At 51.8% G+C, this 19,246-nt stretch overlaps 1 protein-coding gene across 2 annotated transcripts in view; it reads left to right on the top strand.

Moving 5' to 3' along the window:
* Positions 1-2,019: 2,019 nt before the first annotated feature.
* Positions 2,020-19,246, top strand: part of MAVS (mitochondrial antiviral signaling protein) — a 29,349-nt gene continuing 12,122 nt past the window's right edge. Inside the window, exons 1-5 of one of the 2 annotated variants that reach the window (XM_030914199.1) lie at positions 2,020-2,547; positions 10,068-10,256; positions 13,162-13,336; positions 16,559-16,731; positions 17,484-17,643. In XM_030914199.1, the coding sequence (XP_030770059.1) occupies positions 10,140-10,256; positions 13,162-13,336; positions 16,559-16,731; positions 17,484-17,643 (625 nt within the window). In that variant the 5' untranslated portion in view covers positions 2,020-2,547; positions 10,068-10,139. Of the gene's footprint in view, positions 2,548-2,646; positions 2,769-10,067; positions 10,257-13,161; positions 13,337-16,558; positions 16,732-17,483; positions 17,644-19,246 lie in introns of those variants that run through there. The other variant, XM_010378951.2, reaches the window with a different exon arrangement.

Below are 19,246 nucleotides of genomic sequence, written 5' to 3'. Positions count from 1 at the left end.
ACTACAGGCGCCGCCACCTCGCCCGGGTAGTTTTTGTATTTTTTAGTAGAGACGGGGTTTCACCGTGTTCATCAGGATGGTCTCGAACTCCTGACCTCGTGATCCGCCCGTCTCGGCCTCCCAAAGTGCTGGGATTACAGGCTTGAGCCACCGCGCCCGGCCAAGAATTGTTAACTGATCCAAAAGCCTTATTTGAATTTTGCCTAATGTCCTTTTTCTGTTTCAGGATCCAACCCAGGTTCCCATATTGCATTTAGTTGTCGTGTCACTACCAAAGTCCTTTTCTCTGGAGCAGTCCCTCAGTCTCCTTGTCTTTCCTGACCTTGAAATTTTTGAAGAGTTATTCTGCAGAGCAGTGCTATCCAATAGAACTTTCAGCAATGACAGAAATACTCCATTTGGGCCTGGTGCTATAGCTCACGCCTGTAATTCCAGAACTTTGGGAGGCCGAGGTGGGCAGATCACCTGAGGTCGGGAGTTCAAGACCAACCTGGCCAACATGGAGAACCCCGTCTCTACTAAAAACACAAAATTAGCTGGGCATGGTGGCGCATGCCTATAATCCCAGCTACTCGGGAGGCTGAGGCAGGAGAATCCCTTGAACCTGGGAGGTGGAGGTTGCAGTGAGCCGAGATCATGCCATTGTACTCCAGCCTCAGCAACAAGAGTAAAACTCTCTCCCAAAACAAACAAAAAAATAGAAATGCTCTGTGCCACCCAGTATGAAGCCATTAGCTACATGAAAGTAGCATTTGAAATGTGGCTCGTGGGGCCAGGGCCAGTGGCTCATGCCCATAATCCCAGCACTTTTGGAGGCTGAGGTGGCCTGATCATGAGGTCAGGAGTTCGAGACCAGCCTGGCCGATACGGTGAAACCCCGTCTCTACTAAAAATACAAAAATTGGCCGGGCGTGGTAACAGGCGCCTGTAGTCCCAGCTACTCGGGAGAATCACTTGAACCCAGGAGGCAGAGGTTGCAGTGAGCTGAGATTGGGCCACTGCACTCTAGCCTGGGTGAAAAAGTGAGATTCTGTCTCAAAAAAAGAAAAAAAGAAAAAAAAAAAGGTGGCTCCTGGGTCTCAGGAACTGGCTTCTAAGTATTATTTAATTTTAATTAAAATAGCTACATGTGGCTAGTAGCCGCTGTATTGGACAGGACAGCTGTTAAATGTCCCTCGTTTTGGGTTTGCTTACTGTTTCCCTATGATTAGTTTTAGATCATGAGCTTTTGATCGGAATACCAGAAGCATGTTGTGTTCTTCTTTGTCTAAATTTTTATAAAAACTGTTGACAGGTGGCAGGGAACCACCTAGTCAGGCAGTGGGATTGTTTTAATGCTCTTTGAGGTCCAGCAAAGACAGGAGTGATAGCTGCATTTGGAAGCCCGCACCCACACTTTAAATGTTCTTCCCGAAAGAATTAGATATTGGCCGGGCGAGGTGGCTCACGCCTGTAGTAATCCCACCACTTTGGGAGGCCGAGACGGGCGGATCACGAGGTCAGGAGATCGAGACCATCCTGGCTAACACGGTGAAACCCTGTCTCTACTAAAAATACAAAAAAAGTAGCCGGGCGTGGTGGTGGGAGCCTGTAGTCCCAGCTATTGGGCGGGGGGGCTGAGGCAGGACAATGGCGTGAACCGGGAAGGCGGAGCTTGCAGTGAGCTGAGATTGCGCCACTGCACTCCAGCCTGGAGACAGAGAGAGACTCCGTCTCGCGGGGGGGAAAAAACGTATTAGATATGAAGCTGCTAGAACCCGGTGGGGAGCAGGCAGGCTTGATTCTTGAACTAATCCAAATTTATGCTCTCTTGGCTAAACTAGGTAGAGCTGGTTTTATTACAGTTCAGGTGTGATTAAGCATACTTTGTAAATGCTGAAGGTTGTGAAATATTCACAGGGATATAAAGTACAGTAATAAAATCTCACTTGAGGCCGGGCGTGGTGGCGACAGAAGGAGACAGCCTGGGCGACAGAGGGAGACTGTCTCAAAAAAAAAAAAAAAAAAAAAAAAAAGAAGGCCCTGTGCCTGGAAGGCAGTAAGTGCTCAATAAGTGCTGGCCTCTGCCCCAGAAGGGGAAGGGCGAGGCAGATGGCAGGAACTGCGGGAGGTACCTGTCCCAGGCCCTTGGGCGTAAGAGGCCTCTCCCACGCAGCACCCAACCCATACCCAGCCTGCCAGCCAGCCAACGTCGGTGTCCCTGCCTTGCGCCTACCTGCCCGGCAGTCCCCCGCCCGCTCCCACTCCCACAGGCCCAGCGTGCGCGTCTCTAGGCTAGGCATCCTTGCCCCTGTGACTTCAGCGTCACCCAACGTTTATTGGGCACTAACTGTATGCCTGGCTATGGGGATGCAGGAGAGAAAGACACGAAGACCCTCACCCGTCAAAGCTCCCGGCTGGAGGAGGGGATGTTTCACTTGGGAAGCGTGAGGATGGAATTCTCAGCCCCCTGAGGACTCCGAGGCTGGCCGCCTGCCTGGTTTCTGGTCGGACACTGGACTTCCCCTGGAAGTTGCTCGAGACTACGCGCCCCTAGCAGAAAATCAGGTCGGTTCTCGGTGCCCAGCCTAGCGCTTCCCCACCAGTAAACCAAGGCCCAGTGTCCGCCCGGCGCGGCCTGTGCCGCCAGCCAACCACGCGCGGCCGAGTAGCCCTGCCCCTCCACGTGACCAACGGCCGCGCGCCCTGCCCGCCCCGTCCCCTCGCTAAGGGGAGGGTCCTGGGCCCCGGGCGGCGATCGCCAGGTCTCAGGGTTGGGGCTACTCGAGGTAAGATCGCTGCCCGGGCGATGGGTCTTCTCGGCTCAGCACGCACGGACGCCTTTAGAGAAGGTGGCTGCAGCGGCAGGACCGAGCCCGCCGGGACGCCCTGGGTCTGGGGCGCGCGGGGGCCGAGAAGGGGACAGGGCGCGCGGGGCTCCGGAAGAGTCGGCCCTGTGGCGCACGGGGTTCGGGAACATTGAGGGCTGCAGGCGCCGCATCCAGCATCCAGGGAAAAGGGGGTGGGTGGCGCTGGGCGTCTGTTCGGGCTGGGGGAAAGGTAGGGCTAGAAGGGGACGGGCAGCGGCCGCTGACCTCTTCCTGCTGCCCGCGGGCCCAGGGTGACGCTAAGGTGGGGCTGAGCCTCGACCGGCTGCGCCTTGAGGTCGAGTGCTGCCGCCCTCCCCTGGGTCTGGATAGTTCTCGGTGGCGATACCAGCTCAGAAAAGCCTCCCCGCCCTCAGCGGACCTGGGTCTCGCCCAGGAATCCGATCCGAGGCTGTGAGGCCTGTCCCTTTGGTGGGGGTGGGTATTTATTTCCGGAATGCACTCAGAGACTCTGGACAGTCACGTCGGAAACTTTGCTGCATCGGGAACACTCTGTCACCTCCTTCCTTCTCAGATGGGAAGGAGGTGCCAGGAAAACAGTGAAACAAACCAAAAACACGAAAAAGGCATTCTCTGTAGGGAAGCCGTGAAGCCTCAAAAATATCTAGAACAGCCAGCGACCTGGGACCTGTGGCAGCCATGTGAGGGCGGGGTTAATGTTTGTACTAAATGTTGCTTCCTCCCAAGTGCACCCTCAGCCTCCTCTCCGCCAAGTGACCTTGGGTCCTCTTTGGGCTTGAAGGCAGGTGACTGTGTGGGTCTCTCTTGCTGCAGGGGTCTCTGTGCCCTGCAAGGTTTATGACTGGCTGCAGTGAGGCAGCAGTTTCTGGGTTCAAATCCTGTGCTAACCTCTGGCCAGCTGTGCACCTTGGCATCAGTTTCCCTGTCACGGGATTGGGGAAGGTTTAACTGAAAGAACCTTAGGATGTGCCTGTCTGCAGTGGGCCCTCCATAAATGTGAACAAATGTGGGCTTCCTTTCCTTTTGGTTGGGCCACATCGTCCCTTCCCCTCCATCTGTGGCTGAGGCTGGAATGCAGAAGAGTGCCTCATCTGACTGCCTCCTGGTACCTGGCCGATACCATGAGAAAGGAAGGAGAAAGAGGTCTTTTTTTTTTTTTTTTTTGAAATGGAGTCTCACTCTCTTGCCCAGGCTGGAGCGCAGCGGCCCAATCTGGGCTCACTGCAACCTCCGTCTCCTGCGTTTGGAGATTCTCATGCCTCAGCTTCCCAAGTAGCAGGGATTACAGGTCTCTGATACCATGCCTGGCTAATTTTTGCATTTTTAGTAGAGACTGGGTTTCACCATGTTGGCCAGGCTGGTCTCAAACTCCTGACCTCAAGTGATCTGCCCGCCTTGGCCTCCCAAAGTGCTGGAATTGCAGGCATGAGCCACCATGCCTGGCTGAGAAAGGGGTCTGTTAACTCCCACAGAGTTGTTCTTTGCTTATTTCTTGAAGGCTCAGAGGACCCCCACCTCACCTTCCTGACTCTCCCGACCTGTCATTAGTACTTGCCCCAGGAGGAATGCAGCAGCGCCTGGTGGTTGGCAAAGCAAGCAGCTTTTAGATGCTGTCTGCTCTGCAGCACTGCCTCCTGAGAGAGGTTTCATGCCTGCCTGATGCCCATTTGGTCCTCTCCTGTCTCCTTCCCTCCCTGACAACCCACTTGGAATCCAATAGCATCTCAAGCTTCACTTGTTGAGAACTGAGTTCTGGAGTTCCTTCTGAGCCACTGCTCCTCCCCTGGCTTCTCTGGCCTGGTAAAAGGGCACCTTCCATCCATCCAGTGCCCAAGGAGTCATCCTTCTTTTCTCTCCCTTATCTCCTACACCCTCAAAACACCAGGAATCTGGCTGCCTCCTGCCATCTCTGTGGTTCCCATCCTGACCATAATCATCCTGTCTCCTGGGCTGTGGCCTCCTGACTGGTCTCCCAGTTCTCATCCTGGCCCCTCCAAAGTCCTCACAACCACCAGAGAAGTATTTTTTTTTTTTTTTTTTTTTTTTGAGATGGAGTCTTGCTCTGCCGCCCAGGCTGGAGTGCAGTGGCCGGATCTCAGCTCACTGCAAGCTCCGCCTCCTGGGTGCACGCCATTCTCCTGCCTCAGCCTCCCGAGTAGCTGGGACTACAGGCGCCCGCCTCGTCGCCCGGCTAGTTTTTTGTATTTTTTAGTAGAGACGGGGTTTCACCATATTAGCCAGGATGGTCTCGATCTCCTGACCTCGTGATCCGCCTGTCTCGGCCTCCCAAAGTGCTGGGATTACAGGCTTGAGCCACCGCGCCCGGCCCAGAGAAGTCTTTAACGTAAATCAGATCCTCTTCTTTCCCTGCCAGAACCTTCCAGTGGTTCCCTGTTTCACGCCAACTAAAACCCAGAGTCCATTCCTATAGCACTCTACATGCATGGCCCCTGCCACCTCCTTGACCTTGACAATCTCTGCCCCTTTCCCTAGCTTGCTTGCTTGCTTTTTTTTTTTTTTTTTTTGATGGAGTTTTGCTCTTGTCGCCCAGGCTGGAGTGCAATGGGCATGATTTTGGCTCACTGCAACCTCTGCCTTCTGGGTTCAAGCGGTTCTCCTGCCCCAGCCTCCCGAGTAGCTGGGATTACAGGCGCCCACCACCATGCTAATTTTTGTATTTTTAGTAGAGAAAGGGTTTCACCATGTTGGTAAGGCTGGTCTCCAACTCCTGAGCTCAGGTGATCCATCCACCTAGGCCTCCCAAAGTGCTGAGATTACAGGCGTGAGCCACTGCACCCAGTCATACCTAGCTTTCTTTTTTTTTTTTTTTTTTTTTTTTGAGACGGAGTCTTGCTCTGCCGCCCAGGCTGGAGTGCAGTGGCCGGCTCTCAGCTCACTGCAAGCTCCGCCTCCTGGGTTCACGCCATTCTCCTGTCTCAGCCTCCCGAGTAGCTGGGACTACAGGCGCCCGCCTCGTCGCCCGGCTAGTTTTTTGTATTTTTTAGTAGAGACGGGGTTTCACCGTATTAGCCAGGATGGTCTCGATCTCCTGACCTCGTGATCCGCCCGTCTCGGCCTCCCAAAGTGCTGGGATTACAGGCTTGAGCCACCGCGCCCGGCCCCATACCTAGCTTTCTTAACCTAGACCACACTGATCTGCTTTCTGTTCTTCAAACATGCCAAGCTCATTCCCATTTTAGGATTTTTGCATTTACCATGCCCTTTGCCTAAAGCACCAATCTTCTCAGAGCCTGAGAACAGCTCAACTGTGTTCTGAACACTAGTTCAGAAAGGCTTCTTTGACCCCCTAGTTCAAGTAGCATGCCTGTCTCCAGGGGCTCTGTCTCATCACCTGCTTTATTTTCTTTAGAACCTTTATTGCTATCTGGAATTCTTATTTGGGTGTTAATTTACTGATCTGTTATTTTTCCCAACTCATTAGAATATAAATTGGATGTGGCATAGACCTTTTCTCTTTTATTCCCTGCAACACTCCCTGATGGGGGAGGCAAAAAAATAACAAGCAAATACATCTATAATTGCAAATTGTGGTAACTCCTACATAAACAACTGGCAGCAATTGCTTATATTTGAGGCACTTAAAAATTTTTAAGCTGCTAGGCGCGGTGGCTCACGCCTGTAATCTCAGCACTTTGGGAGGCCGAGGTGAGCGGATCACCTGAGGTTGGGAGTTTGAGACCAGCCTGACCAACATGGTGAAACCCTGTCTCTACTAAAAATACAAAATTAGCTGGGTATGGTGGCGCATGCCTGTAATCCTAGCTACTCGGGAGGCTGAGGCAGGAGAATCACTTGAACCCGGGAGGCGGAGGTTGCAGTGAGCTGAGATCGCACCATTGCACTCCAGCCTGGGAAACAAGAGTGAAACTCCATCTCAAAAAAAAAAAAAAAAAGAAAAAGAAAAAAAAATTAAGCTTCCACAGTGGCTCAGCAATGTGGGAGGCCAAGGCGAGGATCACTTCAGGTCAGGAGTTCGAGACCAGCCTGGCCAACGTTGGTGAAACCCTGTCTCTATTAAAAAATACAAAAATTGGCCAGGCGCTTTGGCTTGCGCCTGTAATCCTAGCACCTTGGGAGACCAAGGCAGGCGGATCACCTGAGGTCAGGAGTTCAGGACCTGGCCTGACCAACATTAAAACATACAAAACCCTGTCTCTACTAAAAATATAAAAATCATCCAGGCATGGTTGTGTGTACCCATAATCCCAGCTACTCGAGAGGCTGAGGTAGGAGAATTGCTTGAACCCGAGAGGCGGAGGTTGCAGTGAGCTGAGATTATGCCACTGCACTCCAGCCTGGGCAACAGAGCGAGACTCTGTCTCAAAAACAACAACAAACAAACAAACAAACAAACAAATTAGTCAGGCATGATGGTGGGTACGTGTAATCCCAGCTACTCGGGAGGCTGAGGCAGGAGAATTGCTTGAACATGGGAGATGGAGGCTGCAGTGAGCCGAGATCACACCACTGCAGTCCAGCCTGGGTGACAGGGAGACTCTGTCTCAACAAAAAAAAAAAAAAAAAAAAAGAAAGCTTATAAGGCTGAATTACTGTACTGTCAAAACAAGGTATCTGAGCCATTTTAAGGGTGAGGAAGTCTGGAAACTGTTAACTTGCCCAGGACACACAGTGAGTTCAAGGCATGGAACTCAGTCTCCTATCTTAAGAATGTATGTGGGCTGGGCATGGTGGCTCATACCTGTAATCCCAGCACTTTGGGAGGCCAAGGCAGGCAGATCATCTGAGGTCAGGAGTTTAAGATCAGCCTGACCAACATGGAGAAACCCTGTCTCTACTAAAAATACAAAATTAACCAGGTGTTGGTGGTGCATGCCTGTAATTCCAGCTACTCAGGAGGCTGAGGCAGGAGAATTGCTTGAACCTGGAAGGTGGAGGTTGCAGTGAGCTGAGATTGAGCCATTGTACACCAGCCTTGGCAACAAGAGTGGAACTCTGTCTCAAAAAAGAAAAAAAATAATGTATGTGTAGCAGGCTTTAATGGTGGGCCTGCAGCCACATCATGGAAAGAAGCTGACCTAAAGATCTCAGTTCTTCCCTCTTCTACTAACTAGCAAGCGTACCTCAATTTCTTCTTCAAAGTAGGATGATCCTAGTATTATCATGTTGGGGTTCGCTTTTTATTTTTTCAGTGTGTCCCAAAGCAGCAGCATGTTTAGGTATAGCCCTCTTGCTATCAGCTTGAGGGCCTTAGAGCCAGGACATTTATAGGCACAGAAACTAGGGTCACATACAGATCCTCCACCACATGTGCTAGGGGTACATGCAGACCTCCCCAATGCTGACCCACCTGCAGGGAAGAAATGAGCCCTAGGTATTCTGGATCTGATTCTTTTTGGTCATCAATTATTTTTATTTTTATTTTTTTAGAGACAGGGTCTCACTGTGTTGCCCAGGCTGGCCTTGAACACCTGGACTCAAGTGATCCTCCTTCCCTAGCTTCTTGAGTAGCTGGTGGTCATCAATTCATTTTTAGCAAATTCTGCAGGAATTTTTTTTTTTAGACGGAGTCTCACTCTGTGGCCCAGGCTGGAGTGTAGTGGCATGATCTTGGCTCACTGCAACCTCCGCCTCTTGGGTTCAAGCAATTCTCTGCCTCAGCCTCCTCAATAGCTGGGATTGCAAGCGCCCGCCACCATGCCCGGCTAATTTTTTTGTATTTTTAGTAGAGATGGGGTTTCACCATCTTGGCCAGGTTGGTATTAAACTCCTGACCTCGTGATCCACCCGCCTCGGCCTCCCAAAGTGTTGGGGTTACAGGCGTGAGCCACCGCACCCGGCTTCTGCAGGAATTTTGGAGAGACCCAGGCAGTAATAAAATAGGATGTTTAAAGAAATTAAAGATGGCAGCCAGGCACGGTGGCTCATGCCTGTAATCCCAGCACTTTGGGGGGTCGAGGCGGGCGGATCACGAAGTCAGGAGATCGAGACCATCCTGGCTAAAACGGTGAAACCCCGTCTCCAATAAAAATACAAAAAAATTAGCTGGGCGTGTTGGCAAGCGCCTGTAGTCCCAGCTCCTGGGGAGGCTGAGGCAGGAGAATGGCGTGAACCCAGGAGGCTGAGCTTGCAGTGAGCCGAGATTGCGCCACTGCACTCCAGCCTGGGCAACAATGCAAGACTCCATCTCAAAAAAAGAAATTAAAGATGGCTGTGCACATTGGCTGGCACTTGTAATCCGACCTAGTTGACAGGCTGAGGCAGGAGGATCGCTTGAGGCCTGGGCAACATCATGAGACCCTGTCTCTAGAAATAATATAAAAATTAGCTGGGCATAGTGGTGAAAGTTTGTAGTTTCAGCTACCGGGGACGCTGAGGCAGGAGGATTGCTTGAGCCCAGAAGTTTGAGGCTGCAGTGAACTATGATTGCACCACTGCACCCAACCTGGGTGACAGAGTGAGACCCCATTTCTTTTTTGGTTTGTTTGTTTGTTTTTGAGATGGAGTTTCGCTCTTGTTGCCCAGGCTGGAGTGCAATGGCGTGATCTCGGATCACCGCAACCTCTGCCTCCCAGGTTCAAGCAATTCTCCTGCCTCAACCTCCTGAGTAGCTGGGACTACAGGCGTGCACCACCATGCCCAGCTGATTTTTTATTGTTGTTGTTGTATTTTTAGTAGAGACGGGGTTTCTTCATGTTGGTCAGGCTGGTCTCCAACTCCCAATCTCAGGTAATCCCCCAACTTGGCCTCCCAAAGTGCTGGGATTATAGGCATGAACCATTGTGCCCAGCCCGAGAACCCGTCTCTTAAAAAAGAAAAAGAAAAAGAAAAAAAAGCTGGGTGTGGTGGCTCATGCCTGTAATCTCCAAACTTGGGAGGCTGAGGCGGCTGGATCACTTGAGGTCAGGAGTCCGTGACCAGTCTGCCAACATGGTGAAACCCCATCTCTACTAAAAATACAAATATTAGCTGGGCATGGTGGTGGGCACCTGTAATGCCAGCTACTTGGGAAGGGGAAGCTGAGGTAAGAGTCAATTGAACCCAGGAGGCAGAGGTTGCAGTGAGCCAAGATCGCGCCACTGCACTCCAGCCTGGGTGACAGACTGAGACTCAGTCTCAAAAAAAAAAAAGAAGAAGAAGAAAAAGAAGAAGAAATTCAAGATGAAAGAAAACAAAAATTCCAAAAAGTTGAGAAAGAATTGCCTTTTGTCCAGCCCCACTCCCAACCCTGTTGTCATGTGTGATTCTGTTTTCTTCCAGTCTCCGTTTCCTCTCAGTCCATCCACCCTTCCTGGATGGGGCCAGAGCCCTCTCTCTAGAATCTGAGCAGCAATGCCGTTTGCTGAAGACAAGACCTATAAGTATATCTGCCGCAATTTCAGCAATTTTTGCAACGTGGATGTTGTAGAGATTCTGCCTTACCTGCCCTGCCTCACAGCAAGAGACCAGGTGAGCAAGGGAAGTGACAACCGGACACTGGCCTGGGGGCAGGACTGTGGAATTCAAAGCTCAGCCCTATTCTAGTTCCTTACCCAAGCCAGGGCTGGCTCCTTCCTTCTGCCTCTTGCTGTGTCTTGCTTCTTGTCCTTGCTGCTTTTCATTTTTTTGAGACAGAGTCTCACTCTGTCGCCAGGCTGGAGTGCAGTGGCATGATCTTGGCTCACTGCAACCTCTGCCTCCCGGGTTCAAGAGATTCTCCTGCCTCAGCCTCCCGAGTAGCTGGGATTACAGGTGTGTGCCACCACGCCCAGCTAATTTTTGTGTTTTTAATAGAGACGGGGTTTCACCGTGTTAGCCAGGATGGTCTCGATCTCTTGACCTCGTGATCCACCTGCCTCGGCCTCCGAAAGTGCTGGGATTACAGGCCTGAGCACCGTTGCTGCTTTTCTAACTTTTGGATGAAGTGTGGCTTGGGGTGGCATTGCTGACTTCGCTGAACTCCCCCTTGTGTTGTTTTTGTACACTGCTCAAAAATATGGCACTGGCTCTCTGAGATTTCCTGGCTCTGGTTCACTTGCCCACTTTTTTTGGAACCTCCTATTTCCTTCATCTCTCTTGCCCTTCCTTGTCCTGCTCAGTTTTGATTCCATTCTCCTTGTCATGGGGACCTGTCCTGGCACAGCGCTGGGACTCAGGTTTGAAAGCTGGCAGGAGCCAGGTCGCTCTAGCCCCAACAGAACTTGCTGCAGGCCCCTGGCACTCACTAGTTAGTGAAACGGGCACAACCCCTCCCTAATGTAGCTGCTATTCTCAGATTGGACCCCTGTGCTCCAGAGGGTACCTGTTGGCTCTTTTGGGGCCTCCTGTCCTCAGATTTCTCAGGAGCCCCATTGCTGTCTCTGGTGTCCTCCCACACAGATCGTATTAGTATGCAGGTCTGTTTGGGGTTTGCCCCTCCCTCTTGTATTTTGGGGTTTATAGGGATATCTTGTTTTGTAGTAAATATTTTCTGTGGGTTTTCTTTATTTTCTTTAAAAAAATTTTTTGAGACAGAGTCTCACTCAGTTGCCCAGGTTGGAGTGCAATGGTGTGATCTCAGTTCACTGTAACCTCCGCCTCCCGGGTTCAAGTGATTGTCGCGCCTCAGCCTCCTGAGTAGCTGGGGTTACAGGCGCATGCCACCACACCTGGCTAGTTTTTTTTTTTTTTTGAGACGGAGTCTCGCTCTGTTGCCCAGGCTGGAGTGCAGTGGCGCAGTCTCGGCTCACTGCGAGCTCTGCCTCCCGAGTTCACAACATTCTCCTACCTCAGCCTCCCAAGTAGCTGGGACTACAGGCGCCTGCCACCACGCCCGACTAATTTTTTGTACTTTTAGTAGAGACTGGGTTTCACCGTGTTAGCCAGGATGGTCTTGATCTCCTGACCTTATGATCCGCCCGCCTCGGCCTCCTAAAGTGCTGGGATTACAGGCATAAGCCACCACGCCCAGCTAGTTTTGTATTTTTAGTAGAGACGGAGTTTCACCATGTTGGCCAGGCTGGTCTTTATTTTTATTTTTGAGACAGAGTCTTGCTCTTGTCACTCAGGCTGGAGTGCAGTGGTACAATTTTTTTTTTTTTTTTTTTTTTTTTTTTTTTTTTGAGATGGAGTCTTGCTCTGTCTTCCAGGCTGGAGTGCAGTGGTGCCATCTCCGGTTACCGCAAACTCTGCCTCCTGGGTTCAAGCGATTTTCCTGCTTCAGCCTCCTGAGTAGCTGGGATTACAGGCATGTGCCACCATGCCCAGCTAATTTTTGTATTTTTAGTAGAGACGGGGTTTCACCATGTTGGTCAGGCTAGTCTCAAACTCCTGACCTCGTGATCCTTGGCCTTCCAAAGTGCTAGGATTACAGGTGTGAGCTACCGCACCTGCCTATTTTCCTTTTTCTAAAAATCTAGCTCCTGCAGGATTCTGTGGGTTTTTGTTTCTGCTATCTGGTTGCTTGTTTTTAATGTGGGGATTCAGGTAGACATAAAACCTCCAGGGCTGGGCACGGTGGCTCACGCCTGTAATCCCAGCACTTTGGGAGGCCAAGGTGGGTGGATCACCTGAGGTCAGGAGTTTGAGACCAGCCTAACATGGCGAAACCACGTCTCTACTAAAAATACAAAAAAATTAGCCGGGCGTGGTGGTGGGCACCTATAATCCCAGCTACTCGGGTGGGAGACTGAGGCAGGAGAATTACTTGAACCCAGGAGGCAGAGGTTGCAGTAAGGTGAGATCGTGCCACTGCACTCCAGCCTGGGCGACAGAGCGGGACTCAGTCTCGAAAAAAGAAATTAAAAAAAAAAGAAAAAAGAAAAAAAAAACTGCAGCCACTGTCATCTGCCCAGTATCTCCCCAGCACTCTCAGCTTCCTTGTTTCTTATTGTCGGCCCCCCCTCTTTCCTTCTTTTGCCCCTTTCATCATACTTTTGCTATCTACCTTTTCTTTCTTTACTAATCCAAACCTTTCTTTTTGCCCTGGGGGCCATATAAATCCAAGGCTTTTGTATCTGATTAACTGGGTTTGGATTCCTGCCCCACTGTTGTAGGCTCTTTGCTATAGTACTTTGCTTCTGCTAAGCCTCAGTTTCCTCATTAGTATAGTGGGGATAATAATGGCATTAAATAAGATGATACATGCAAAGCCCTTAATGGAGAGTCCAGGACACACTTAATTGTCAGTTTCCAGCAGCTGCCTTTATTGATGTGGCTGCTAATTGCTCTTCCTCACTCCATACCTGGCCCTGTCCTGGGCTCTGATTCAGTTTCATGTGGCTGCCTTGCTCTTCTGGTTTCTTGGCACCCCACCGCCCTGCTGTGGCTTCATTCTGGGTGGGTAAGTGGCTGGGGCCGCCTGGCTTGAGCAGGACAGTGCCATTGTGTCTTCCAGGATCGACTGCGGGCCACCTGCACACTCTCAGGGAACCGGGACACCCTCTGGCATCTCTTCAGTACCCTTCAGCGGCGGCCCGGCTGGGTTGAGTCCTTCATTGCGGCGCTGAGGGACTGTGAGCTAGCTGATCTCGCAGACGAAGTGGCCTGTGTCTACCAGAGCTACCAGCCTCGTAAGCGTCCTGCCCTGGCCTTCCTCTTGGACCCCTGGTCTGCTCCCTGGCCTCTGCTCTCCCTTCCCCTCTCCCTGTACCTCCTGCCTTTCTCTGTCATCCTCTTTTTCATCACTGTGAAGCAATAGATAAACCTGGGTATAGATCCATGTTGAGCCACTTACCAGCTGTGTCCCTTTGGCCAAGTCCCTTAATTTCCCTGAGCCTCAGGCCTCTCCTCTGTAAAATGAAGTTCATGGCAGCATCTGCCGCGGGGGCTGCAGTGGGTGATACTGCGGGATGATGCGTGTTGCGTACTGAGCTGGGCTGGGCACTTCCTGTATGCCCAGCACATGGGGTCTCCTCTAATTTTCATGGCTGTAGCGTTCGCCTCCCACCCTTCCTCATTTCTTCTCCCCCACCTACTCATTCATCCTCCCTCTCTTCACCTTCTCTTCCCCTCCCCTGGTTTACTTTGAGAGCCTTCAACGCCCTCTACCAACTGCCCAGTTATTCCTTAAGTCCCTCTCAGTGTCCCTGCCACTCTGAGTGCTTGGAGGGGATTTGGTGAGATTGAGTTTGATCCTGAGTGAGATCAAGACATGGGAAAGAGGCTGGGCGCGGTGTGTCACGCCTGTAATCCAGAACTTTGGGAGGCTGAAGCAGGCAGATCATGAGGTCAGGAGATGGAGACCATCCTGGCTAAAACGATGAAACCCCGTCTCTACTAAAAATACAAAAAATTAGCCAGGTGTGTTGTCCCAGCTACTCGGGAGGCTGAGGCAGGAGAATTACTTGAACCAGGGAGGCAGAGGTTGCAGTGAGCCGAGATCGCACCACTGCACTGCAGGCTGGGCGACAGTGAGACTCCATCTCAAAAAAAAAAGAAAAGACTTGGGAAGAAAAATCAAGCCAGCCCTATTTATATTTCAAACTAGAGGTAACCCCCAAGACCCTGGTCACATTTACAGCTGTGGGACATCCATGTTTATCTTTTCTTTCTCTTTCTCCTTTTTTTCCCCCCCTTTTAGAGACAGAGGCTTGCTCTGTCACCCAAGCTGGAGTGCAGTGGTGCAATCATAGCTCACTGCAGCCTTGACCTCCTGGGCTCAAGTGATCCTTCTACCTCAGCCTCCAGAGTAGCTGGGACTACAGGCATGGGCAACTATACCTGGCTAATTTTTAAATTTTTTTTAGAGATGAGGTCTCACTATGTTGCCCAGGCTGGTCTTGAACTCCTGGGCTGAAGCGATCAGCCTCCCAGAGTGCTGGGATCATAGGTGTGAGCCACCGCGTCTGGCTCTCATGCTTGCTTTTCTTTCCTTTTTCTCTTCCTTGCTTTTCCTCCCTCCCTCCCTCTCTTCCTCCCCTCCTCTCTTCCTGTTTTTCCTTCCTTCTTTTTAAATGTGACTCTTCATGTGTGGCGATTAATAGTGATTCCCCCCGCTGAGCGCAGTGGCTCACACCTGTAATCCCAGCACTTTGGGAGGCCAAGGCGGGCAGATCACAAGGTCAGGACTTTGAGACCAGCCTGGCCAATATGGTGAAACCCCATGTCTACTAAAAATACAAAAAAATTAGCTGGGCGTGGTGGTGCAAGCCTGTAATCCCAGCTACTTGGGAGGCTGAGGCAGGAGAATTGCGTGAACTGGGGAGGTGGAGGTTGCAGTGAACCGAGATTGTGCCATCGCACTTCAGCCTGGTCGACAGAGCGAGACTCTGTCTCAAAAAAAAAAAAAAAAAAAGAGAAAAAAATAGTGACCCCCTGAATACAATACAATGGCTGTGGTAGGGCCTGATGAGGGGTGGTGGCAAAGGGGAGGGGCTGAGGCAGCAGCATCAGGGCAGGGGTCAGTAAGCAATGACAGTCATGTGGAGGAGAAAGCCACTGGGTCCCAGGATGCCTGGGGACAGAGAAGAGCGACTGCTGACACGGTGTGGGTGGCTAGAGGCCTACGAGGCCCCCCCCACACTCCCCCTCCTCCCTTGCTACCTTGTCCTCCAACTGCTGTCTCCCTCCCACTCCTGCCCCCTTGCCAAGTGATTCTTGTCACTCTTGAGGAGCGGACCCATATCAGAACAGCTTTTGGACCTATGGGTGGGGCGGGGGGTATACCCAAGAGCACCCAAGCCTCTTTCATCATGAGGAGAACCCCCAATTCCTTTTTTTTTTTTTTTTTTTTGAGACGGAGTCTTGCACAGTTGCCCAGGCTGGAGTACAGTGGCGTGACTTTGGCTCACCGCAACCTCTGCCTCCAGGGTTCAAGTGGTTCTCCTTCCTCAGCCTCGCTGTAGTCCCTGATTCCCTTTTTTTTTTTTTTTTTTGGAGGTGGAGTCTTGCTCTTATTGCCCAAGCTGGAGTGCAATGGTGCAATCTCGGCTCACGGCAACCTTCACCTCCCGGGTTCAAGCAATTTTCCTGCCTCAGCCTCCCGAGTAGCTGGGATTACAGGCATGTGCCTCCACGCCTGGCTAATTTTGTTATTTTTAGTAGAGATGGGGTTTCTCCATGTTGGTCAGGCTGGTCTCGAACTCCCGACCTCAGGTGATCTGCCAACCTTGGCCTCCCAAAGTGCTGGGATTACAGGCATGAGCCACCGCATCTGGCTTTTTTTTTTTTTCCTCCCAAGACGGAGTCTTGCTTTGTTGCCCAGGCTGGAGTGCAGTGGCACGATTTCAGCTCACTGCAACCTCCGCCTCCCAGGTTCAAGCAATTCTCCTGCCTCAACCTCCCGAGTAGCTGGGATTACAGGTGCATGCCACCATGCCCTGCTAATTTTTGTATTTTTAGTAGAGATGGGGTTTCACTATACTGGCCAGGCTGGTCTTGAACTCCTGACCTCCTAATCCACCTGCCTTGGCCTCCCCAAATCCTGGGATTACAGGCATGAGCCACCATGCCCAGCCCCTGATTCCTTTTTTTTTTTTGAGTCAGAGTCTCGCTCTGTCGCCCAGGCTGGAGTGCAGTGATGCAATCTGGGCTCACTGCAAGCTCCGCCTCCCGGGTTCATGCCATTCTCCTGCCTCAGCCTGAGTAGCTGGGACTATAGGTGCCTGCCACCACACCTGGCTAATTTTGCATTTTTAGTAGAGACAGGATTTCACCATGTTAGCCAGGATGGTCTCGATCTCCTGACCTCGTGATCCGCCCGCCTTGGCCTCTCAAAGTGCTGGGATTACAGGCATGAGCCACTATGTCCAGCCCCGATTCCTTCTTGATAACACTACATCTTTGTCCTCCAGGGACCTCGGACCGTCCCCTAGACCCACTGGAGCCACCGTCACTTCCTGCTGAGAGGCCAGGGCCCCCCACACCTGCTGCGGCCCACAGTATCCCCTACAACGGCTACAGAGAGAAGGAGCCAAGTTACCCCATGCCTGTCCAGGAGACCCAGGCGCCAGAGTCCCCAGGAGAGGTCTGTCCTCACAGGACACCTTGAGCCACCTGCTTTTGTGTTCCTATCTGCCTACTTCTGCCCATTGAGCCTTCCAGAAACCCTCTCCTGTCCCCTATAATTCACGCCTAATCTCTGCTCAGAACCCCAGGGCTTCCTTAGTTGCAATCTGCCCCAGACCAGCTTCCAGGCTGCTGACCACGTCTTCACCCTGTGGCAACCCTAATCCTCTGTCACCAACCAGCTGGGAGAGCACAGTTTTTATTTTATTTTATTTTATTTTTTTTGAGACAGCGTCTCATTCTGTCGCCCAGGCTGGAGTGCAGTGGAGCGATCTTGGCTCACTGCTACCTCTGCCTCCTGGGTTCAGGTCATTCTCCTGCCTCAGCCTCCGGAGTAGCTGGGATTACAGGCATCCACCACCATGCCCAGCTAATTTTTGTAGTTTTTGTAGAGATGGGGTTTTGCCATGTCAGCCAGACTGGTCTCGAACTCCTGACCTCAGGTGATCTGCCCACCTTTGCCTCCCAAAGTGCTGGGATTAGAGGCGTAAGCCACCGCGCCCGGCGATGCTGTGTGTTTTCTGTGAGGTAGACGCAAGGACATCTGTGGACAGAGGGTCTGAGAATTACCAGAACCCAGACAAGGGCTCCCCTGGCTCCTGTGCTCCATGGTGTGGGCTGAGACCTATAGGAGATGTCCCAAGAGCACAAGCTGCACTTTGAAAGCTCTTGGGAGAGGCAACTGCCTTAATCATATTTTCCCTCTTGCAGAGTTCAGAGCAAGCCCCACAGACACTCAACCCCAGAGTCATCCCAAGGAGTCCAGATGGTGGCCCCCTGGAGCCCTCCTCTGACCTGGCAGCCCTCAGCCCTCTGACCTCCAGCGGGCATCAGGAGCAGGACACAGAACTGGGCAGTACCCACACAGCAGGTATGCATGGAATCTGGAATTATAGGGTCCTTCTGATCTCTCAAGTGAAGGTGAGAATTCAGAGTTGCCCCTCTGGCTTCCTTGAACAGGAGACAAGGTCGGAATAAAGGGAGTTCAACCCAGGAAGCAAACCAGTTCCTTAGCGGGTGTATCAGTTAGCATTTGCTGTGTGACAAATACAGTTTTCCAATTTTGTTTTTTTTTCAGTAGCTTAAAATATAGCCATTTATTTAGCATATGATCCTGTGGGTCAGGCATTTGGGCTACCTACCTGGGCACTTCTTCTGGTCTTGACTGAATTTCCTCTCAAGTACTCACTGATACATACATAAGTTCTGCCTCTGGCTGTTGGCCTTGCACCTTGGTTCTCTTCTATGTAGTCTCTCATCCTCCAGCACACAAACCCATCATGGCAGCTGGGCAGAGTTCTCAGAGAGAGAGAGAGAGGGCTCAAAACTGGCACAGTGTCCCCCATGCCCCATTCTGTGGGCAAAAGCAAGTGATAAGGCCAGCCTAGATTCAAGGAGTAGGGAAATAGACTCCTTCCCTAGAGGGGAGGACTGACAGGCACGGTGCAAAGGGGCTAGGTGGAGGTAGACGAGATAAGTAGGGCCATTTCTGCCCTCTGCCAAAGGGACTGCGGGGATCAGCCAGGGCCTGGAGGGCGGTGGGCAAGGGACAGTGCAGGGCTGTATCAGCCATTGGCAGGGGAGCCTTTAGGCACTGCCTTACCGCGGAGATTTCCAGTTCCCGGTGAATCATGAAAACTTCTCAGTTCCCAGACTTCTTCATCATCCAGTGGCCTGGACCCAACTCCAGACCTCAGTGCTCCCCCTCAGAAATATATAGTTGTCCATCTGGACCTCTCAGGCTAGCATGTCTCTTTCCTACTTCCCAAACTGTTCCACATGATGCTGGTGCCCAGTCAGCCCTCAGTGCCCTGGGACAGCCACAAGATACATGAACTGTTCAAGGCTAGGAGACTTCATCTTAGTACTTTTGTCAGCCCCAAACTGCTCCAAGCACCTGTCTGTGCTTTGCAGTGTCACCTGGCCATGGGATGCCTTTCAGGAGTTGCTGTAGACCATGGAGGCAGAGGGCACTTAGGTTTCAGTATGTTTGTAGACCCAGGTCCCATGAGATTCTGTGGTATTAGATTGCCGTGTGGGAGGTGTACATCAGAATCACCCTGACCTTTGCCAGCTGTGGGGCTTGGCATGTGCATTCCGAGTTCCGTGGAGTCCTGCTGCAACTGCCTTTACAGACCATCACTACCTGCTATCCCCTGCTTCCCCGACCCAGGTCAGGCAGCCTCCCAGGGGTGGCTTTGTCCCTGTTGCCTCTCTTCCCAAGCCGCTGGGATGGCCAGCCCTCTTGGCTGGTATGAGCTGTTCCGCGTGTGCCGTCCTGCCACCCCTTGCCCTGATCCACGACTGCTTCCACTCGTGGTGGTCGGAGAGGGACAGCAATGGGGGAAGTGTCCAGGATTCCATGAGGCTAAGGTCAAGGTAGAAAAGGCGGACACAGGAGAGGGGAAGTTTCCCAGGTGGGAGAGGAAAAAGCAGAGATAATAATTAATAATGATCTTCAAGTTCCTAGGTAC

This window comes from Rhinopithecus roxellana, chromosome 13 (genome assembly GCF_007565055.1).
Source record: "Rhinopithecus roxellana isolate Shanxi Qingling chromosome 13, ASM756505v1, whole genome shotgun sequence".
Classification (NCBI taxonomy): Eukaryota; Metazoa; Chordata; class Mammalia; order Primates; family Cercopithecidae; genus Rhinopithecus; species Rhinopithecus roxellana.
This window is presented reverse-complemented; position numbering and strand designations above follow the sequence as displayed.